This window comes from Strix aluco, chromosome 2, assembly GCF_031877795.1.
Source record: "Strix aluco isolate bStrAlu1 chromosome 2, bStrAlu1.hap1, whole genome shotgun sequence".
In the NCBI taxonomy this organism is placed as follows: domain Eukaryota; kingdom Metazoa; phylum Chordata; class Aves; order Strigiformes; family Strigidae; genus Strix; species Strix aluco.
The window spans coordinates 112,107,074-112,131,531 of record NC_133932.1 but is presented as its reverse complement, the minus strand read 5'-3'; the positions used below and the strand labels follow the sequence as shown (position 1 = coordinate 112,131,531).

At 34.4% G+C, this 24,458-nt stretch overlaps 1 protein-coding gene across 9 annotated transcripts in view; it reads left to right on the top strand.

The window, feature by feature from the left end:
* Positions 1–24,458, top strand: part of NBEA (neurobeachin) — a 514,689-nt gene that overhangs the window by 157,381 nt on the left and 332,850 nt on the right. For all 9 annotated transcript variants that reach the window (XM_074815844.1, XM_074815841.1, XM_074815846.1 and 6 more), the window contains exons 14-24: positions 2,844–2,923; positions 3,689–3,751; positions 3,860–3,957; positions 5,891–5,983; positions 9,103–9,211; positions 11,303–11,384; positions 11,592–11,715; positions 12,043–12,235; positions 12,504–13,523; positions 17,245–17,462; positions 18,965–19,118. In XM_074815844.1, coding sequence (XP_074671945.1) covers positions 2,844–2,923; positions 3,689–3,751; positions 3,860–3,957; positions 5,891–5,983; positions 9,103–9,211; positions 11,303–11,384; positions 11,592–11,715; positions 12,043–12,235; positions 12,504–13,523; positions 17,245–17,462; positions 18,965–19,118 — 2,234 coding nt within the window. The remainder of the gene's footprint in view (positions 1–2,843; positions 2,924–3,688; positions 3,752–3,859; positions 3,958–5,890; positions 5,984–9,102; positions 9,212–11,302; positions 11,385–11,591; positions 11,716–12,042; positions 12,236–12,503; positions 13,524–17,244; positions 17,463–18,964; positions 19,119–24,458) is intronic.

The following is a 24,458-nucleotide window of genomic DNA, read 5'->3' as shown; positions in this document are numbered from 1 at the left end:
TTTTCATTTATTTTTGTCTGCATAAAGCTGGCTAACTCTCATTATGAGTGTATATTAAAAAAAAATCTGATGCAAAGCATGTGCTATCTGCAATAAATACATACATAAAGAATCTAAAAGCTGGAAATGATTTAGTGACTCATCCTGGTGTGAGATAAGGGAAGCATCCTTTCTCTTTGCCAGTTAACAAGAATGCAGCTATTTTGGTTTAGGGGCTTATGGTTGCTGTACCAAATTTTAAAAGGATTATCTTTGTTGTTGATTTGGTTTGGGTTTGGTTTTAGTCTTTAGCAGTGCTTTTTATCAGTTTCTGAGTGATGGTGACACTGAATTGTCTATATCTAGTGATGGGCACAAAGATTAATAAAGAAAACTACTTTTCAATGTTTGAGTTGAAAATCAAGATCTACGTGTCTCTATTTACCTCAGTACAATGCATAGTCATTAAACCTAAGTATAATGTATATTTTTTAATTACAGCATAAATTATACCATTGTTTGGTCAATAATGCATTTTTTAAAAATAAATATTCAACTAATAATGAAGTTATTCAACTAGTAATGAAGCTCTTCAATTAGTAATGAAGCCAAAAAGTGTGATGACATAACAGTTATAGTGGCAAATCCATTTTATGTAGCTTTAAAACTTCCCAGATTAATTAATTCCATTCAATCTGTATCATATGACTGTTCTGTTACTATTGCTGCAGTCCTTTCTTCCACTCTTTGTAGCTGCCTAGTGATTACATAGCTTCCAATTTTTCCAGTGTCTTACTTTTCTCTACTGGTCCTCTTGATTTTTCAAACTAATGTAGTCTTTTGGGTAGAGGTTGTCCCCTTTTTCTGATTCTAATGCAGTGAAGCTTCAAGACAGAACCAAAATACAAGAGGACAACCAAATACTGGAGGACTGAAGGAAGAAGCACTGTTTTGCCTGCTTGGCATATAACCTGCAAGCAACACCTCCTTCGGTATCTTTTGGATGTTGAAGAACCCTTTTCAGGGTTCTCAGATAAACTAGTGGCTATATGAATATGAAGTATGAAACCTGGGTATCTTTAACCAAGTTCCCAGTTACTTTGGGATATCTCCTTTTTAATCCCTCCTTAAAATTTCTGTTACAGAAATGCTTTGCAGAGCTCCCCGTTGCCTTAGTGTTCTGTGTTCTATTTCCGTAATTAGCGTCTTCCAGCAAAGACAAAATGCCTCAGTTTTTAGCCCTGGTTTTCAGATATTGTCTAATATTGAATCCCAATAAGATGTAGGAGGGAAGAGGGTGTGCAAAGAAACAGATTTCTGTGATGCAGTTAGAGAAGTTGAATCTGTATTTGAATTAGGGAAAAAGATAGCTGTTGGCTAGAAGCACACCATTGCCATAAAACCATATTTAATGTAGTTGCAGCTAGTACTTACTTATGTTTCTACAATGGGAAATAGATGTTTTGTGGTGCTGTTAGAATGTATGGTTATAATCCTGTTTCTATATCTTTAAAACTTATATGATAGTTTTCTTACAACAGTATCCGTACTGGTTTTACACATAGGTGGGGAGAGGTTGAGATTTATTTGCTTCTTTCTGAAAAGTACCTAATTCTCCTCTTGCCACTTCTAAACAGGGAAGAAAACCGAGACAATTAACCACTCTTTTTGTTCCTGCTAGTCAAACAAATATAACTTACCTTCAGGTTTGCCGTTGCAAACTTGAATTACTGTGTGTACATCAGTGGCTTCACTTCAAAAAGTGGCACTGGAGACTATAAAAAAGTCTTCATAAATTGCATTCATCTGGGTTGGAAATAATACTGAGACACAGAGTGTTATTAAGCTTTGATATGTGTTTATCAGCATAAGATGAAATGATTGATGAAAAAAAATTAGGCTACGTTTATTTTTACCGTGCCAAATTTAAGACTGTCTGTGACAGGCATTGTTTGAAAAGTAAGAATTTAACAAAGGAATCTCCAGTTCAACCTTAACTATTTACGAAAGGGGAGAATCGAAAATACAGTAGAGCAGCTTTCAAGTGAATATAGTTTTTCAGGCTCTGTTTATTTTTTTTATACTTCTGTTTTCCTAATATATTTCCTCAAGCACAATTATTTAAAGTATTATGAATTACAGATTTATTTTTTTTGCTGATCTAACTTTAATATTTTCTGTAGATGGTAGTTTCTCTTTGGTTAAATGACTTCAGTTTCTGCTACAGGTAGTGGCCAACAGTAATATTTCATTAGTTCTTTCTCTGTTGGTTTTCATTCAGGTGGTATTAACATAGTGGCTTAGTTATCTCAAGTTGTTACCACATATTTTAGGCAATATTCAACTTTGTATTCAGACCCTTTTAAGTTTACATGTCCACAGTGTAGCTTGTGCTAGGTGTTTAAACTCCCATTGTTTTCAGTGGAATTCAACTCAATGTAGTCAATAGAACTAATAATTTTTATCCTGAATGGGGCACTGACATTGGGTCAGTTGAGTAGATCTAGTCAATAAAGAGAGTAGGTGCTCATACTGGGATTTGAAACTCCTAGTTCATATGAAGACACCTACAGAACATACACAATTTAGTTGTATGAGTATAGACCTGATTACTTTCATCTTCCTGTCTCTGTTTAAAAAACCAAAACATATATGGATTTATTTTTTTCCAAATGAAACATCACTTATGTATATTGGTGTTGTAAAATGTGATTCTGAAAAGTTATAAATGATATCATTTGTAAATATGAACTTTAATGTGATGAATAGAATACTAGATCTGTTGTAGGAGCTGTGATTTCCTTAAGAAGCTGCAGTCATTAAAGGAATTTGTATTTAAAAGTGGTATATTTTGCTTCTTCCAGATGGTCCTCGGCCCTCACAGAAAGAAATCATATCACTAAGGGCATTTATGCTTCTGTTTTTGAAACAACTTATATTGAAGGTAAGTCTATTCCAGATCGAAAACATTTGAGATCTGTTATGTGCATGTAATAGGATCTCTCATATGTATACCTGTCAGATATTGTATGTGTTTCTGGTTAGTTCTAATGTTCATGCACATACTTCTAAACAACATAAAGGAAGTAAATATGCAGAGTGTTTCTTATTAACCTTACCAAATTATGCCATATATATTTTATTAAATGTACTTGCAGAAGTAGTATATGAGACTACAGAACCTTCAGGTATTTGGGCTTTTTTCAGGGGGGGGTGATAGTAGATAGTTGCTTGATTCATCAAATGAAAAAAGTAATGGCAGTTGTTAAATTAGTTATTGCTTCATCCTTTTTTTTTGGTTCTACCACTGGTTGAAATGGTGTAGGACTTTTTCTCTCTGTTACAGCTGAATGCTAGTCTTTGAGGTATTATCTGCCATTTGAGACTAGACTGAAAACCAGTATTTTCTGGCCTGGCTTATTCCTCTGTTCTGTCTCAGGGATTGGAGGAGTGACAGTAATAGTTTGTAGTATCTGAGGGCCCACACTAATAATCCTTTCTAGCAGGAATAGAGGGCTGACTTCGTACTGTTTTAAATCGTCAGTGTGATAAGGAAAAGCAATGGAATGAAAGACATAAATTAGTCTTTTGAGTTTAAGTAGAAAAAAATTGTAGGATTATTTGACGTGTTCCGAGTTTTTCTTGAGCCAAACTTAAAGAATGTATTTTCTCTGGATAATGCCCCTCTTTTTTTTTTTTTTTTTTTTAGGATCGAGGAGTGAAAGAAGATGAACTGCAGAGCATATTAAATTACTTATTAACAATGCATGAGGTACATTTCTGTAATTACCTGTCTTTTACTGTAAACAATTGTAACAGCTCTATGGGAAGCCTGCTGTTCAGGTTAGTTTGTAGAATAACATTGATGCTTGTCATACAGGATGAAAATATTCACGATGTGCTGCAGCTGCTAGTGGCACTAATGTCCGAACATCCAGCATCCATGATACCTGCCTTTGATCAGAGAAATGGGATACGGTAAGACAGTGAAGTGAGAAAATATCTTAAAAGTAGTTCCAGTATCATCACTCTCCAGATTGCTTCTTTTTCACCTGAATATCACACTTGTTGATCTTTCAAACTACAATTTAATAATTTAGGCTATATTTTTTGTCAAATACAGAGTGGTTTTGATAGTTTAGAGGAAAAATTTTCCACTTAAGTTTATCATTATATTTGAAGGTAAACGTACTGTTGTTCTTGCTTCTCAATCTCAAATAGAATATGTAATTAACAAAGATGCATCAAAAAGCCAAGTATCTATTTCAGAATAATTTTGAATATTCTGTCTTCAGATGTTTCACAATCTGGAGTGAAGAAGAGGAAACAAGAGAAATCATGCCCTAACCTCTCAAATTCTCTCTGAAAAGATTAAAATACTATGTGTAGAATTCATATCTGTTTGACAGTAAAATTAATAATTGATAATTCCGAGAGAAGCTCTATTTCTGTTGTTTTCTTATGCCTAATTTTTTAATTCTTTTTCTTCAGAGATTAATAATTTTCATGTTAATATTTAGTACAGAATTTTATTTTGTGCTGTTCTGAAAATACTTTGGAAAATGCAAGGGGTTTGTAAAACAGGGGAGGGAAAAAGAAAACATTTACTACCTGATAAATTCAAGCTCTCTTTTTCCAAAATACTAAGATCTTCATACAAATACTTGTACAGAAAATGTACATTGATACTTGTACATTGAATGACAATGAGAGTTGAAGGGAAAACTCATTGTACTCACAGTTAGGACTTTGTTTTCTGCATATAGTTGTCTGTATTCAGACAGAATTCCTCACACCTTTTGAAGAAGGGTAAGACTGATTGAGAGCATTTAAGACATATTTTTGTAACATTAGTGGTACCAATATTAAAATCGTTTGATGGTGCAGTCTCTGTGTTTGAAAGTCTGTGTTGAAAAACTGGAGAGAATTCACAAAATTAAAACATTTAAGTATTCAAAGAAAAGCATTATGTAGAATTAGGGGTCCATCTGCTTAGGTTATCAGAGGACAAAAGTCTCAGAGGTCACTTGAAAGTCCTTTCAAAAGAGGAAGATACTGTCTATTAAAGAACTATTTAGTGCAGAAATACTGAAAAGAATGGCTAAAAGCTGAAGCTCAGCTAATTCAAATAGGAAACTGAAATATAAATTTAAAAATCTGTTGAGGATCAGTCCAGTGGAAGGGTAATGTTTTCTGTCTCTTGGTGCCTTCAAATCAAAGCTGATTTCCTTTCTGAAAGACTGTAGAATTTGTACTTAAGGCAATGATATTAATTAAATAAGTAATACATTAAATTAGTTAAATTTTTATCCAGGTTTTAAAAACAGGATGTATTTTTTTTCTACTTCAAACCTAGATGTAATGAGGATGTGGCTTCATAGATGTATATGGGATTTTGTGTAACATATTGCCATATTTTACTTTTGTTAAATGAGATTTCAGTATAAACATCCTGGGACTAAATGCAGGTAGACTATCCTGTGTAGAAAAGATATTATTGAGTAGGGGTTTTAAGAACGAAAGGAAATTTTCAGTAGCATCCAAGTTCTCCAAGAAACTCCAGGATGGAGCACCTAATGTGCTCCAGTCTGCTTCCCTTGTCTGAAGCTACAAATGCTCAGACTGTCTTTTGTTTGGTTGTTTCAAGGTAGAAGTATAAGATAAGGTTGTCATTTTCTATTATAAAACATTGAACTCAACAAAATGGAACCATGTCTCTAACCTAAAGAATTCATAATCAAATTCTTATGCTGTGCATGGTGCTTTCAGTATATCCTTCCTTTTTGTGTAAATTGCTATTTTTATAGTTTTATTTATTGAGAAATATCCCCGTTCAGTGAAATACAATATATATATATATGATGTTTCATAATAAACTGAAGGACTTGTTGAATTTGTTTTTCTTTTTTAGAGTAATATATAAGTTATTGGCTTCCAAAAGTGAGAGTATATGGGTGCAAGCTTTGAAGGTCCTTGGATATTTTCTTAAACACTTGGGTCATAAGTAAGTGGAGTTTTAAAATTTTTATAGTGATATATTTAAGTTCACAATTCTTATTGTCTTTTTGTCATGATTACTGTATATTCTTTGACAGTCTTTACAAATGACTTAAAATAAAATTGTTAAGTTTTCTGATTAATAATTTGTACACTCTGATACCTTTATACATTGGGATAAAATAATTTTTTCAGTTAACTTGTCACTACTGTCACATTTGAAAAGATACAGAATTATCTGCCAAATATATGATATGCTGAAATTCAAGTCTTAAAATGATTGAAAAACATTTTCCAAAAATATATTTTATAAATTTATATTGCATGTTCAGCTAAGGATAACAGGAAACATATGAGTGTCAGCAAAAATTTGTTCCTGGAATTTTCAGTGTCATTGCAATAAAAGTTTCAGGGCAGTACTTCTAAAATAGCTTTAAAATTATGGGAAGAATGGAATAGAAAAATATGTTATTCACATGGGAAAGTTTCAGAAGGAAAAGCAAACAGACTAATAGTCATAAAAAGGGAGGTAAGGATGTACCTCTATGCAAGAAATATTCACATTTAGAAAGAACTGGTGTCATGAAATAGACATACTTAGTCTCATCTTCCATATTTTGATGTTAAGAAAGAGTTAAAAAGCATGCAGTGTTGCATAACCTGCTGCTGCTCACTTTTCCCCTTCTATATGTGGTGTTTAGCTTCCTGCTAGGGTTAACCCAAAATGATATTCCAGTAGGAGACTGTGCAGTATGAAAATTAGCTGTGCGCTTCACAAGAGACAACTTCATGTAAAACCTCATTAGAAGGTAACAGAGCTAGGAGTCCAGCCAGAGTGCAGTATTGCTAGACACGCTTTTCTCAGTAAGATCAATAAAATATGATTGTATAATTGAGAGACAGTTATCTGAGAATATGCTCCCAAATGGGATTTTTCTTTTGGGATCCAGCAAGCCAAATAGCATTCTGGGAATTAATAAAAAAATTGATAGTCCACTCAAGAATCTCCAAGGGCTTTTCAAACATTACTTGCTAAAAGTCATTCACATTGATAGGAGTTTGATTAAGTCAAATACACCAGATGATGCTTTGACTTGTGCAGAAGCCTGGTTGTGTCCAAATAAGTACATTTGTTTAAAATATTTATTGCTTATCCAGCAAGTCAAGTAGCAAACTCTGTCAGTAGAACATTACAGAAAAAGAAAAGTGAGATGTTTCAGAAGCTGAAATTTAATTTCCTCGTCCTTAGCATATACTTGTAATTATGGATGTATCTGTAGTTTCCATTGTTGAATCAAAGTACTTAGCACAAAATTAACTTTATTTTTCATGCATTTTAAGTCAATGAAATCCACGTAAATATTGTGCAACTTTCAAAGTTTTTTTTTTAATTTTCAAACCTCCAAACATCTGTAAATGTTCACATTTTATGTAGATTTCAACAAGTAAAAATGCCCCCTCCCATTTTCATATCTTGCAGCTAGCGTTTGTGAGTTGTGCCTATTTGTGCACATACATATGTGTGCATATGCATGATTTTATAAAATTATAGTCAACTACAGGAAATTTTAAGTGACTATAAAATTGTAAAATACATAAAATTATTAAGTACTAAAATTTCTGTTTCACGGCACAGGAAATGGACATTGTATTTTAATACAGTAAAGCAAAATTGCATACAGAGATGTTATAATGTGGTTTATGAAATCTGAACCAATACTATATTATTAACAAATGTATAGGTACCAAATCCAATTACCATTGCTGTAGTTCATATATATTCATCACAGATTAAGCTATAGAGTGGAGGTAATTGATTCTCAGAAGTGACCAGTGGATGAGAGCCTGAATAACTTAATTGATTTTTCTTTGTGATCTGTGATGATAGACTACTTTGTCTAACCTTAACAACTGGCAAAATCCTCTTCTTTTCCTTCTCTGCCATCTTTCACTCTTTCTATGCCACCACTGAAATCATAGTCCATTATTTACTTTTGGTTTTTATCTGCACATTTAAACCTGCCAATGGATTTTCACTTCCATGTGCTACATCACAGCACACAATGTAAATAGCTGTAGTTTTTCTCATAAGTAACTCATGAACCCTGTTCTGTGCACAGAAGAGTACACACTGTTTTAAGTTGTTGCCACTGTCCTTTGTGGTTATTTGAAAATTATAATATAATGTATTCGTTTCAAAAGTTCTAGAATTAATCTATGTAATTTAAACCTGTGTTATTATCATCAGTAATCATGAAAAGGGGGTTTCTTACCTTTTGAATTTTACAGAAACTTTGCTGTATTTTATCTTATTTCATATTTTTCTGCTTCTTTAATATGGATTATTAATTATTTTGAGTAATGTTTTGTATTTCATATTCATTATAGTAGTAGATAAATTTAATGATGTAATTTATGACAAGTACTCTGTTTATTTATGATATGTCTGGTCTAAAAGAGTAGTGTTTTGGGACAGATGGAATTCACTGATGTGAGCTGATTTCTTCTCCCCTTTTTAAGATTTGAGTAGGTCTTGATCCTAGCTATAAAATCCACTTCAACCATTTGGCATTTCATAAATTTTCAGGATTTTATTTCCTTTGCATTGTAACGTATGTTATTCCAGGATATAATGATTTTGGCTACATGAGAGAATGCTATATAAGAGAATGGCAGTACTGCTAAATCTGTATGTGTTAGTATTTTGTTGGAAGATCTGGAATTGGATTGTCCTGAGTCCTTGAGAAAGCAACAAAAGATGTGTTCTTGCAGTGATCACATTTTAGCCAGCCTGTGAACATCTTGAACTCTCTCAGACTGAGTAAGATAGAATGGGATGCCTTGTCTTTTTCCACAGTGAAAATCATGGAGGGTGAGAACGGTGTGTTTTATACAAAAGTCCACCCCAAATGCAACATTACTTTCTGAGAACGTTTGTTTATTACTACAATTGCATTCATATTGGGAAAGGTCTTAAATTATGTTTATTTCATAATATTTACAGAATTACAAGTTTGAGAACTTTTTAGTACAACATAAAAATATTTGGCTTTTGTTTTTTTTTGCATTTACTTAAAATGTTCAACTTGCTTGGCATTTTCCTAATGTTTTTGTTTTCTCTTCCAGGCGAAAGGTTGAAATCATGCATACTCACAGTCTTTTCACACTTCTTGGAGAAAGGTTGATGCTGCATACAAACACAGTGACCGTTACAACATACAACACGCTTTATGAGGTACGAATTATTAAACATAGAGATTGTCATCTATGTTGTTAAATTTATAACTTAATTATATTGTTTTGACTCTGTGCTTTACAATATCCTGATTCACAAGACTTTTGAGAAAATTTTAGACAGAAATTTTAAGAAAGGATTTCTTGGTTCAGAATGTATTTTGCCATGCTTTGGATATTTTTATTACAATATCATAATTTTTACATAGTCTTTATAAAACTTTCCACGTATAGCATTACAAAGGGTGATGGAAGAGATCCTGCTATTTAAGATGTTCAGCACTTTCCACAAAAAAAAAGTTACTGCAGACCTCCAATTGCTCTTACTCCTCCATTGGTTGGAGGAGTTCATTTTCATTGCAATGGAAAGTCTGGAGCCAGAGATGCCTTTTTTCTTTCTTTTTTGTGCCATTCCTTTCAAGTTTACAAAATTTTGAAAAGTGCTGTTTTTCTTTCTTAACTAGTAATGCTGATAGTATGCCAAAATGATAACTGAACACAGCCACTTTTATGTAACAGATACTGCTTGAGGTGAGTGAATATAACCTCGAAGCATTCAACTGTTCTATCAGGCTCTGGTACAAACTTTAGTTTTGATGATGAGCAGTTTTGTTAAAGCAAAATTTTGTCAACATCAAGTTGGTCGAAACTGATGTCCTCATGCCTGCAAATGCATAAATATCGTGTCCAATCTTCAATTATTTTTAAAATGGTGACTTAGAATTGAATTTCTTTCAAATTCTGATGATCTTATGGACTAGAAAGTTTTTTGATTTTTTTTTTGTTGTTGTTGTTGTTTTTGCGTTTTTTTAAGTCACAAATAGGTGTAATGACAAGACACACTCAGGATTGGTTCCAGAAAAGACACAGAAGACTAAAGGAGTGCTTGGTATTTAGGATTCTGAGTCTGAGTGATGTAGAAACTGCTCTCCTATGATTGTAAAAACCTAAATGTCATCAGTTTGCCAATGATTTATTCAGACATCAAGCTCTTTTTCATTGCACACATCTAAGGTTACCCTGTGTGGTTTGACCACTTGGGTCTCACAGTTTTACATGTCTCTGCATTCAGATTTCTGAGAGCTTCTGTGATTGGTATTCTCAGAAAATATATAACTCGGTGACAAATTTAAAGTCCTCATGGAGTCCAGCATCCACAGACATTTACATTTGAAAAAATATACAGAGCGGGAGAAAAGGGAGTTAATGCCATAAGTACAAAAGATTTTCCAAGGAACTGATGCAGATATTTTCCATATTCTCTCATAAAAAGCTAAGGCGTATTTGCACTCTATTTTAAATACCAATACATGAAGACCCATTCAAAGATACTGTGTTTGCAACAGACTTTAGTTTGATTATTGATTAATGAATGAGCTAAAGTTCTGCTTTAAACTAAATAAGAATTACTAGTGAAATTTTTCTATTTTGAAATACATTTACTTGAATATACTTATTGAGATTCCTGTGTTAATATCCTTAAATTTTTAGCTTGTTTTTAGAAATAAAGTTGCATGCATAGAACCAGTGACAGGTATCCCAGTGTGAAAGGTCTGTGGTGTTGACTCAATACAGATTAATTAGTTTGTCAGGTACAATTCATGAAACAGAATGATCTGTCTTGATCATTATGTGAAGCCCCAGGATTATTCCCACGGAATGTTGTCTGTGACTATTCCTCTTTCCTAGCTGGAGAAAGATAAACCCATTTTTAAGAATTATTTGGTTTGGATATGAATGGAATGTATGAGAGTATCTTTTGATGTACAGTGCTCGTGAAAGAAGTTTGATCTGTAAATGTATAACACTATGAGGAATATGAATGAAATATCTTTAAAACACCGATATTATATGTTTAGCCAGCTAAGTAAAAAGTTAGTTAACCAGCCACTGTACAACCATGAAAATCTTGATTCTTGCATAGAGGAATTGCTCATTTCCATTCTTCAAGAATAATAATGTTTTACCAAAATGTTTTATATGAAGTTACAGTGTGACCATGGTAAACGTTCTTAACAAATTTAAAAATGAACAAAGAAATGCTGTAGCATTTAATTAAAAATGGTAAAAGAAACTTAATATTCTGTTTTAGATTTTGACAGAACAAGTATGCACTCAAGTTGTTCATAAACCGCATCCAGAGCCAGATTCTACAGTGAAAATCCAGAATCCAAGTAAGGAAAATATATTATGTTTGTATGATAAATGTATTGCCTGGAGGTTATGGGGGTTTTTGAAAGAATATGGTTCAGGAAGCTAGAACAATTCATTAGGGTATCTCAGATACATACGGGTTTCAATTACTGCTTACATTAGTTGCTGTCAGCGACTTTTTAAAATGTTGTTAAAATGTGTTACGTAACTAATTTGTTCTTTCAAAGTGATTCTTAAGGTGGTGGCAACGCTGTTAAAAAACTCCACGCCAAGTGCAGAGCTGATGGAAGTTCGACGTTTATTCTTATCTGATATGATAAAACTCTTTAGTAATAGCCGTGAAAACAGAAGGTATGTCACTACAAATAGTATTCTCTCAACCTTGATTTGTGGGTAATAGCGATCTGTTCATACACTGTGTGGTTTTATACTGTGTATTAAATGGAATATATAAAAAATAAATGGAGTAGGTTTGTGGTAACTTTTCTTACTTCAGCAACTAATACTGGGTTCTTCTGTTTAGAATATACTTCAAATTTTTATTCATTCTGAAGTATTTTTAAGTTTCTTCCTACCACTGGATTGATGTTCAGAGATGTTCCTCCCGTTTTAGCCATCATAATGTTAAAATAAAGAAGCTTTGTTTGGATATATTTTGACCTAATTATTTCACTTTAGATGTTTACTTCAGTGTTCAGTGTGGCAGGACTGGATGTTTTCTCTGGGATACATTAACCCTAAGAACTCTGAAGAGCAGAAGATCACAGAGATGGTTTACAACATTTTCCGTATTCTCTTGTATCATGCAATAAAATATGAATGGGGAGGATGGAGAGTGTGGGTGGATACTCTTTCTATAGCTCATTCCAAGGTAAGAAATGGCTCGTGGATGTTTTTTTAATACTGGTAACTCCTCCAAAGGGACTACAGGAATATAATAAGATAAGATGTAAAGTGATTTAGTGCCATCTGGTGGCTGTCGCCATACATGTCAAGGTGGCATTTTTTTGTCATTGTAGGTGCTTTGCTGTGAAACAATTTGTAAGGTGTATGTAATATGTTATTAAGATTCTTGTTAGTTTTTGTCCAGGTTCATGTCGCATATATTTATCTATATAATCTGTTGTTTTCTTTTTAAGGTCACATATGAGGCTCACAAGGAGTATCTGGCAAAAATGTATGAAGAGTATCAAAGGCAAGAGGAAGAAAACATAAAAAAGGGGAAGAAGGGGAATGTGAGTACCATCTCAGGTCTTTCCTCTCAGACAACAGGAGCAAAAGGTGGAATGGAAATTCGAGAGATAGAAGACCTTTCACAAAGTCAAAGTCCAGAAAGTGAAACAGATTACCCTGTCAGCACAGATACGAGGGACTTACTTATGGCTACAAAGGTGTCAGATGATGTGCTTGGAAGTGCTGAGAGACCAGGAGGAGGAGTGCATGTGGAAGTTCATGACCTTTTAGTTGATATAAAAGCTGAAAAGGTAGAAGCTACTGAAGTAAAACTTGATGATATGGATTTATCACCAGAGACACTGGTAACTGGAGAAAATGGTGCACTTGTAGAAGTCGAATCGCTTCTAGATAATGTATATAGTGCTGCTGTTGAGAAGCTCCAAAATAATGTTCATGGAAGTGTGGGTATTATTAAGAAGAATGAAGAAAAAGATAATGGTCCATTAATAACTCTGGCTGATGAGAAAGATGAACCTTCTAATAACAGTACCTCATTTCTCTTTGATAAAATACCTAGTCAAGAGGAGAAACTTCTACCTGAACTTTCAAGTAATCACATTTCTATTCCAAATGTGCAAGAGACACAGATGCATCTTGGTGTAAATGATGATTTGGGATTGCTTGCACATATGACAGGTAGTGTAGATATAACATGTGCTTCAAGTATAATAGAGGACAAGGAGTTCAAGATTCATACAACTTCAGATGGAATGAGTAGCATTTCTGAGAGGGAGTTGGCTTCGTCATCTAAAGGATTAGAATATGCTGAAATGACTGCCACAACTCTTGAGACAGAGTCTTCTGGTAGCAAAACTGTACCTAGTGTTGATGCAGGAAGTATAATATCAGATACAGAAAGATCTGATGATGGTAAGGAAGCAGGAAAGGAGATACGGAAGATCCAGACAACTACCACAACCCAGGTAAGTTTCAAGAGCTGTAGCCATGTATATGTCTGATGTAATTGCTGTTCATTGATAAATTGATAGTATGAGGTCTGAGAGACATTTGAACTATATTTCTTTAATTATATGAAAGGTGTCTGTCCTCCAAGCCTATGTGCTTTGAAAATGCTGTAACATGTAAGGATTGTGAAGTCTTTCATATCTGTATAGAAAATATGTATTGCAATTGTGGATGCTTTGGTTTAAAAAAAACTTGCTAAGTGAATCTCTCACACATTTTCCTTAGTTCTTCTGGACAGATTAAATGATACTCTTAGAATTCAGCTTTAGACTTTCTTGTTAGTATGTCTTAAGATTAGAAATATTTATACTTTATTATGAAATACACACAGAAGTGTTTTTTACTCTTACTGTACCTTTCTCAGAGGTAGTCTCACATCACTTTAGTACACTGTCTTTCTTCCTGTACAGGAATGCTGGCCTAAGTAATCTTGACATTTGATCCTAACACAAGAAAAGAAATAGTTTTGGGATAATAGAAGGAAAACTGTGATTTGATTTCTAGACCAGAGATGATTAATGAAAGAAGTAGTATGTACTTTCTTCTTGGAGATCCTTTCTTGTCTAGGTCTCCCTCTGAAAAATTCTGAGAAATTAGTGGTTTTGTGAGAGCCATAGCATTCTGAAAATTTGCACTCCTTATACACAGCAAAATATAGGATCACTTTGAACTTTTAAAGCAGAGGATTAATTTCCTCACTGGCATTGTTCAAAGACTGTAGCAGGTAATCAAAGATTGCTTTTAAGGATGTTATCAGGTAAAAGAATTGACTACCTTCAAGATTTTACTAGCTGACTAGATGTCCAGTATGTACACCAGTATTTATATTCTAGGATTTTAAAGTCAAGCAGACTTCCTGAAACTATGGAAGAAGAGCCAAACAAACATTGCAAAAATTGCTCTGCCCGGTACTGTTTAGTGTGTACCAAATCATCAGAAGAAAGTTTCAGAGATACACTCGCGTACACTCAAAGTACATGTCATCTGATAAAAGAACACAGATCAGCCTGCCCACTTTGTTCTTCAGGGAGACAATACTTTCAGAAGAACTCCAGTGACTGGACATTTGAATTTGTTTAAACAATATAGTTTCCAAAACAGATACTTTCCCTTTTAAAAAACTATTTTTAAAAAAATGGTTACTCAGACCAGTGGGTTCTGACATACAGAAAGAACACACTCTCCTAAGTCTCTCTTCTATGGTAAGAACCTCTGTTTTGAAGAGAAAAGCAGATGGAGTTCTTGCATTCCCTAGACGGGTATTATAAGAAAACTTGGGGGTTCTCTTGTAAGTATTGTTTTCAAAACTATGAAAATCCTGGTAACATCAGTGATGGACTATCAAACATTGTGTAGGGATCCTTATATTTAAAAGCATTCTGTGTGATAAAGATCAAGCCTTTAAAGTTCTCAATAGGAATAGTGTGTCTGTTACTATCAGTTCCCAAACACCTTATTTTAAGTCTTAAAATTAAGCCTGTTGTTACCATGGAAACTGATAAATGGAATGATTAGAGGATAGCAAGAAAAAGGAGCAGTCAGTTTTTATTTTGAAATGTGGATTGTTGTTTAAAGAGTAAAAGACAAGTGAAATACTAGTATTCCTTTGCTATATACCTATATGCACCCATAAACACAGTGAATTTGTAAGATAAATCTTTAATGAAAAATATAATATGACTTTGTACTAGCTACTGTAGAAAATCCTGTCAGTGTGACTTTGGGACTTTTCTGTTCCTTTACCTCTTCTCTTGATGAATTTCAGCTGTAACACTTGAATTATAAAAATGTAAATTCCTCAAGCCTATAATTATTTGTTAGGTTTAAAATGATACATAAAACTTAATGAACTGTTATCAGATCATTGTAAGGTAGGAGAAACAAAATGCTTTCCAAATGTTTTACTCCTAGCTACTCACAAAATTCCTAACATATTATTTGGATCCGCAGATTATCTACAAACTGTGTATTCTTCAAGGGTCTGACTCTACAAGTTATTTACCTCCCTTGATTCTCCATATACTACTTAAATTACAGTTCCCTCCCACTAAAATCAATGATAAACTACAATGAATTGGTTTAAATCTGTAGCCATTAATATCTCTCTTAAATAATTTTCTTAAAAACAATTATCAACTGTCTAACCACCAGAATTGTTATCTTCCAATATCTTCTTTGGGTGTTGCGAAATTCCCTGTGAACTGTAAGCTGTCCATAGTTAAATCTTTTCTGTTTAAATTAAGTTAATGTTAATAAAAAAAATATGGAAATATATATTAAATAAAACATAAATCAAGCATTATTGTTTTCATGAGTAAAGAGCAATGTTAATTTTAACATGTCTGCAGTGGAGCCAGAGGTTGAAGTTTTGATTGCAGCATGTGTGGGTACTGCCACGTTAGATTTGATCTCTTTGAGACCACTGAAAACACTGAAAATGACTGAAAGACTGGCCACCCAAGTGTAGATAGTTGTGTTTCACGGGGGGTTATGCAATGCACATCAAAGCCTATTCTTGCAAATACAGTATTACTGGCTAGATAAAAGCTTTCCTGTTATGGTACATTTATGATACCATTACTGCTGCTGACATGACAACTACCTGTAGTTTTACCCAAAAGAGAACCTGCCCTGCTCTCAAAATGCTCGCTACAGCAGATCAAAATCAGAGTAAATATCCAAGAACTTCTGAGCTCAACTCCAGTGCCATGTCCATTTTTACATTGCTAGCACAAATATTTTATAAATGTCTTTTTTTCTTTAAACGTCCAGATTTAAATCAGGAAATGAATATGTGAGCAAATCAAGTATATTTTCTATTTTGCCAGTTTTAAGCTAATATAAAGTCACTTTAAAATAATTTCAAGGGTCCAACTTTGTATTTCTTCCTTTCAGAGATGTTGAGTATTATAAGTAATTTCGATGTTATAAGTATTTGTCTCAAATTCAGTCAAAATGTTTGTTCTTTACTACCTTTTCCTTCACGGTATTCTCAATCATATCCTCTATGTGTATCTTTTACTTTTGTCTTTGATCACCAAGTGGAAATAGTCATGAGGATGTAGGTATTGAAAGGGAATAAAATTCACATCCACCACCTGTTGGGAGAATCTAAAGAATGTCCTAAGGATGCATAAAAGTGTTAACAATTAACAAACTGTAACAAAATTGGCAAAATGAGATTTGAGACTTGATTCTCTAATGATTCTGCTAAAAAGACCAGATAAATAAATTGGTTTTGGAAAATGATGAGCTGTGTAAAAGTACACTAATTCATTGAAGCCATCAGTGTTTAATTTGTCCATGTTTTGAGTCAAATATTCAAAGAAAATTGTGTTTTCAGCACAAAAGAATAGTTGTTTCCTATAAATAAAGTCTTGTCACTGCTGACCTTGTATATGGCTGCATTTGGTCTTTTCTGTAATACTTCAAGTGAAGAACCTGAGTGTAAAACATCGGTGAATAGCTGAAAGGAAAGCCAGTTGTAGCCCCTCAGTGCTGATAGATTTGAATTGGAGCTGCTCCTTTACTGAAGGATGCTGCCTGCCTTGGAATATCAGTATCTCCTGTAGTTTGTGCTTGAGTCCAGTTTTAGCCCATCCTTTCTCAAATTCTGTGATTCCTTCAAAAACACTATACAAAAAGTTAACATGATTTTTGAACTTCTTCTTGATGTAGGCGGTACAGGGTCGATCTGTCACCCAGCAAGACCGGGATTTACGTGTTGACTTGGGATTTCGAGGAATGCCAATGACAGAAGAGCAACGACGACAGTTTAGTCCAGGTCCACGCACAACTATGTTTCGTATTCCAGAGTTTAAATGGTCTCCCATGCACCAGCGGCTCCTGACAGACTTGCTTTTTGCACTAGAAACAGATGTACATGTTTGGAGAAGGTAGGTGGTTGTTTCTTCTTTAAGTCCTGATTTGTGTTTCCATCAACAAAGGAAAAATAGATGTGTTTTAGAGGATCTTACTGGGATAGTGGGAAAGGAAAGAGTTAGTGTTGGCTGAAGTGGCCCTCTGTATCTTGTATCTTCTCTTTTCACCCCTTCCCAGCCTGTAACAGCTCTATTTCACAGGTAACAATTTTGTTTTCTCGAGGGATTGAATAACTCATACATACCTAACTAAACTGAGCTGCTCTTTCAGCTTATGTTTAGCATTAGTATCTGCTGCTTCTGTTTCAGACATGAGGAAGACTTGTGTGTCTGCTAATGGCTATTTTCTCCTAATGATCAATTAAGAGAGCTTCTCTACCTGCAAACCTTATAAATAAAACCTCTTTCCTATAACGTTTTCTAAGGAATCACTCTTTCTAGTTGACAATTTTTTTTTGTATGCCAGCTTCTGGTTGTGGTTAGTCTTTGTGGTTATATTATATTTAATGACAGCGATGGGATTTCCTAGGATTTTTGAACACTTTAACAGAGATACTCAATAACTTACTGTTATCAGAGCCCTTAGGTATAACAGACACTATTTAATCTGATTTCTAGGACAAAATAGTTCATTTTCAGAAAACTTGAGCATAGTTATATCTGAGGACCAATCTACATTGCATTTCATTTCCAGTTTGGTGAACTGTTCTGTGATAGTCACTAAGAAATAGAAAACTTTGATATTTTTTTTTTTTTTTCCAAATGTGTGGGAGGGGTTTGTACTTTGTATTTAGGTAATTCTTGGAGATTAAAATTCAGTTTGTATATTTTCAACTGAAGCCTTTAATTTTTCTTGGCTGGCTGGCAACACTGTTGTTTTAGGAAAACAACATACTTATAGACTGAGTATTCCTCAATATTTTCACAGTGTCTTATTTTGGGGAGTGACTGTTTCATGGGACAATTTCTCAAAAATCAGGAGTTGCTGAGATTTCAGCTAATCTTACTAGCATCAGTGGCTTGCAAAGCTGTGGCTAATGCTAAATTTTAGTTAGTAAAATTTATATTAGACCAAGATATCACCATATTATCAAATTTCTCCTTTGAAACACTAGCAAGTGTTATCATTAGGTGTTATCAAGGGTGCTTCAAATGTCAGTAGTGCATTATGATGAACTCTTAATATTAAGTAAGAACTTTTGTGCTGAAGAAACAACCCTACTGCTATCAGCAGAACAGCCTGTGAAGTGAAGTACTGGTTGATGGGAATAAAAGGTTACAAGCCGTTGTTCTCAACTGGGTATCTGAAACTAATCCTGGTGTGAAAGTAGATACCAATCAATTTGTTCGTTAGACTAGTCCTGTTCATATTTTTAGACAGTTTACATGCAGAGTTTTGTAGACGAGATTCTGCCTTTATATCAAAGAAACATTTGCGGTCTGGTTGTAAAGAATAAATTTATCTAAACTTATTTTCACTGTTTGTTTTTAATTCATTCTTTCTTCTGTTCTTGCAGTCACTCCACAAAGTCTGTGATGGACTTTGTCAATAGCAATGAAAATATTATTTTTGTACACAACACAATACACCTCATTTCCCAGATGGTAGACAATATTATTATTGCTTGTGGAGGAATTTTACCATTGCTGTCAGCAGCCACATCCCCAACTGTAAGTACAATATTTCCACCTAGTGGTTATATTAGAAAATGTTGTCAATAATACAAACCACTATTTGCAGCTGACGTTTCTTCTTCAGGGACTCATGTCCCCTCTCTGCTAATTCCCTCAAAAAATGTAAGTTTATAGTTGAAACCATTAAGCTCTGATATACAGAGCGTTTATAACATTTTGCATTTGAAATGCTAGTCTTATTAGAGAAGTAGTACTAAATAAGGGTAATATTTCATAGGTATTTACTAAATAAGGGTAATATTTCATAGGTATTTAATATTTCATTTGAAATAGAAGACCATTAGGACCATGGTTACAAATCGTGATTACTGTAACAAAATTACCTGCTTTATGATGGCTAGTCATTGATATTCATAAATCTATTTTGCATGGCCACCATTTGCTTGCATGCCAAATGATACCAAGTCATCCCCTCACTACTCTGTTTACTTTTTCCTTCAGTAGGTTCTGACCTTTGTTCCTTTTTTTTTTTTTTTTAATCTTGTATTGAAATAGGCTGGTATTTTTATCCACTCCAATGTTCTTAGGAAGTTGTAAGTTCCTAGGTGATCACAGCTCAGGCAGGCTGAGTAGCCTAATAGAATGCTTCACGAAAAAGGGAGAAATATTTTGTAAATATTGCATCATCAACAATAGTAATTACAGTATTTGAATGTGATGCCTTGTCTGTGGATATAATATTTGTGACTATTTTTTTCATACTATAACTGTTATCTTGAGCATCCCTTAAGCATCTTAATCCCTTAAGCAAGTTAACATTGGTCTTTGAAATGAGAGAAAATAAAGCCCAGGAGGGACAAAGAGGCTTTGCTGAGGTAATGTGGCTAGTAGGCACTGAAGGCTACAAATGTATTTTGGCAATAAAAGCTCAATTCCTTGTTCTAGCCATTCAGCAACTAAGATTACTTTGCCTCTACTATTACTTCTAGTTAGCTAGCAAAAATCCTATTTTGCATGATTTTATTTGAAAGATATGAATGTATGGACTAGCAATTGTCGAAACATTAACATAACTTTCAGCCAGGCCATTAATGGTAAAATGATGTGTCTTTACTATTTTCACTGTTTTAACTGAGAAAATATTTGACATAAGTAAAAGTGCAAGATTCACAGGAAAGACTTCAGTTGTCTGTAGTCACAAGAATGATGTCAGGGTTGCTGAATAAAAGATTTTGCAAGTGCTTTATTGCAAATATTGACAAGTATGAGAGAGTGCACACCAAGCCATCTTAAGATGCAGGCTGTACTATCAGTCTTTAGATAAAAGGACAGTGGGAGATATTTTTTAAAACAAATGTTCCAGGTATCATTTATAAATGAAGATGTTTTCTTTACCATCTTTTATATAAAAATACAAACCAGGCACAGCATTAATTAGGCTGCAATTCCATTGAATGGTCTTTGTGGTTTTTAGCTCTTATCCTGGTTTATGACACTGCAGAGCCATTCTATAGAATAATAATTTTGCAGTTCACCATTTCCCTCTATTCTGGATAACAAATATATATATGTGTGTGTGTATAGATAGCTAGCTGAAACAGCTTTATAAATTACATATCCATTTGTTAAAATACTGTGTGTTGATACTGCCTTGCTACAATAGCAGTGATTTTCATGCATTGATACAAAATTTTACATTTTCAAATTTGTGTATTATGCATGAATTTCTCCACTACATGGGGACTGTGTGTATTACTTAAATGATCCATTTTGCCATCTGTTTAGGATAATAAAGTAAAAATAAATTGTGAAATAAACTAATTCACTAAAAGATCAGTAGCTGGCTTCAAACTGAATTAATCCTACTCTGTGAAATTTAAAAAAAAAAAAAAAAAAGGGGGATTACTTTTGTCCCAGATGTACAGGGAAGGTGGGGAGAAGTAATTGGTAAAATCACATATTACCTTCACCTGGAAATAACTGTTACCATCTAAATGATGATTTCATAATCACTTCCACCTAGCAGAGAGCTTTTTCCCTCCCATTCAACCCCATCCCTGTTCCATCATTGCCCATCCATAAACGTTAGCAGGAAGGTGGATTTATTCATCTGTGACAGATACAAAAAGCCCAGCATATCCTTCCTCCTTCTTAGAGAAGGTGTTCTCCCTTGATATTGTTCTGGATCACAGTTATGAAGGGACCTGATGCCCCTGTTGGACATCAGACCACTTCTGAATATCCATCATATGATGAATGAAAAGAAGTTTCACACTGATTCTCAGACTGCTAATACTTTTGCATCCTTGAACTGCTGTGGAGAAGGTGGATGGATTGCTGGTTAGGAATATATTTCTTCTCAGTCTTGAAAGGGCAAAGTAGTCCAGTGCTTACAGTGAGTACCAAAAGGCTCTTTCTCACTCTCATCCTTCCAAGAGCTGCTAATTGGAAAAGCAAGGAGGTCTGAAACTGGAAGATTTTACATGATGTCTCCACTGCATAAAAATACTTACGGCAGACTTTCTAGTGATACTGTCTGCCAGAGTAACTCTCAAGGGAGGAAAGAGCCAATATGCTTTCTCCCTCACCAATTCAAAGAATCACAGAATGGTTGAGGCTGGAAGGGATCTCTGGAAGTCATCTGGTCCAATGCCCCTGCTCAGGCAGGGCCACCTAGAGCCAGTTGTCCAGGACTGTGTTCAGATGGCTTCTGAGTATCTCTGAGGATGGAGACTCCACCACCTCCCTGGGCAACCTATGCCAGTGCTCAGTCACTCTTACAGTGAAAAAGTGTTTCTTGATTTTCAGATCGAACCTGCTGTATTGTAGTTAATTACATTAATGAATGTTTTTTTCCACAAGATATGCAGTCCAAATTTTGTGGTGCATCTCATGAATCCTTTCCAACCTCAACCATTGTGTGTTTTTGTATGATTTTGTGATTCTGTAATTTAAATTGGGCATGTTATTAGAAGTCAAGTCAAGCAGTACTGTACTACTCTCACAAAAGCAAGCTGTTCCCATGTTACGTAAGTTGCTTTACTGGGTCAGCCCAAGGGCCCAGCTGGTTTAGCATTCTACCTCCAAAAGTGACTGCACCTTACATCAATATACAGAAGTCTGAGCAAGCATATTGATTGCTCTAATGATACTTCTTTTCAGCATTTAGGATTTTAACAGCCAGAGAGGGTGTCCAGGCTGTCATGTTTAATAACTACTGAGGAATTTATCCTTCTAGACTTTATCTAATCTTTTTTGAAGCTACTTACACTTTTAGCTTCCATAATATCCTATTGCATTGAGTCTGACAAAGTAATTATATAATCTTTGAAGCACTTCTTGTCTTTTTTTTTTTTTTAAACCTGCTTAAATGTATAAAGTCACTATGTGCCTTACTGTTTATGCTATGAAAGTAGCGGTTAGTCATGTCTTTATTCGTCTCCGTATCATTTATGACTTTGTAGGCTTGAGTCATATCTCCTGGTGTGCCTGTTTGAATCCATAGTCTTCATCTTGTTTAGCCTGTCTGTCTTTGGAAGCCTCTGATCCTCCATATCTATATTCTGTGGAGCTTTTCTGGGTGTCAAAACCCCCACATTTTGTAGATCCTGTAGAGTATGTATATTCAGTTTACCAACAAGTATGAGCTCATTTTGCTACATTTCTTCCTTTCTCACTTTCATGAATGGTGACTCTCAAATATTCCCACTGAAGGCCTTTTGGGCCCATATTGAAATTTTAAAGTAATAGTTCTTACTTATTTCCTCCTAGAGTGTTGTATTTGCAGCATAGGACATGTATTTGTATCTATGTATAAAAATTAATTTACTCTTTGGTCTGGAATAAGGAAATATGAGAGCAAAAAGGCTATAGAACAGACAGTAAAGGTCATTCCACCCTTTTACTTTGAGATGATAAAACAGTATGGAATTCGGAAAAGATTAGGGTAAATTTAGGTATCCACTGAAAGTACTTACATGTGGACTAAATTTCTAGCCAGTGGAGATCTACTCAGTAGAAGCGAATGATTCAGCTATCTCTAATGTAAGCCTCTAGTGCCTGGTGAGCCAGACCCCTGTAGGGTCCATTGATGGCAATGATTGTTAACCTAGAGCTGAATCCAGCCTCTTTTTATGATGTAGCTTGTTTTCTAACGTTGAAAATGACAGACAGAGACACATAGTTCCTTTATCGATCTCACAGTCCTACCTATTCACAGTTCCTTGACTTCAGTGTGTCGGTCTGAGTTCAAACAAGGCCTCATCCTGGACTGTTCGTTCATAAAGAGTCCTAAATGTCTGTTACAAAACTCTTGTCTCAACAGTCTGCTATAGAGTTAGTTGTTATTACACGTGCCCTATTGCCTTTCATTTTTTAAAGGCATTTCACCTATTTCTCATTAATAGAATAGATGCTGAATATTGGATGCTTGAATTAATTAAGTCTATATGCAGAAAAGAACCAAGAGATAAATTTAGCAAAATGACTTTCAGAATATTGGAGGGATTGCAGATTTTTTTTTCCTTTGTGCAAAAGATTCTGTATTGTGTTCCCTCCCTTGCTGAAAAAGCAGTACTGTCACAGTTTCTTTAAAAAGATTAATGTTTGGGGAATTTCCCATTTCAAGATGATTTTTTCCTTTGCATAGTTAGGATTTGGAGTGAAATGGCAATTTTTCTGGGCTGGGTGGAAGATTACTCCATGATCCCTTGTCTGCTGTGGAACAGGAAATCTTAATTATGGAGTCTCCTCGCTGTTAAATTCTTGTAATAGAAATCTGCCTTTTGCCTTGCTTTTTTTAATCCAGATTAGGGTGTTCTGAATAGTGCTGTGAACAGGAGCCTTTATGTATGAATAGAAAAAAGAAAAAAAAAATGCATTCTGTGTAAAAACAAACCACTCACAAATCTGTGACTCAGGAACACAGTGAAGGTTATACATTTGTATGACATACGGGGGGAAGTTTACTGTAATTCACAGTAATCTATTCCCATGTTTTAATATTTCCCTTGATTTCAATTCTGTACCACCCTCTGTCTCAGGGTCTGTACAAGGACTTGCTTAAAATGCTGGTGTTTTGAAAGGGCTGTCAATTGTATATATGAAACAATTTGAAACTGAAGCAAATATTTACAAAAAAATATAATCAGTTTTGTTGTTTTACAGTATAAGATGGAGTGTGTTTCACTATTGATTGTGATGTCTTGGTTATTAAATTGGGGATATTAGATAACTGCCAATATTATAGGGAGGTCATAAAATATAAAATACCTATTTCCTTTTTTCTTTTTTTCCTTTCTGAGTGGGAGGTCTTTGAGGCTTTTTAATTACAGCTCTAAGAAAGACATTTTTAAGATGGTGGACAAGTGGAGAGCT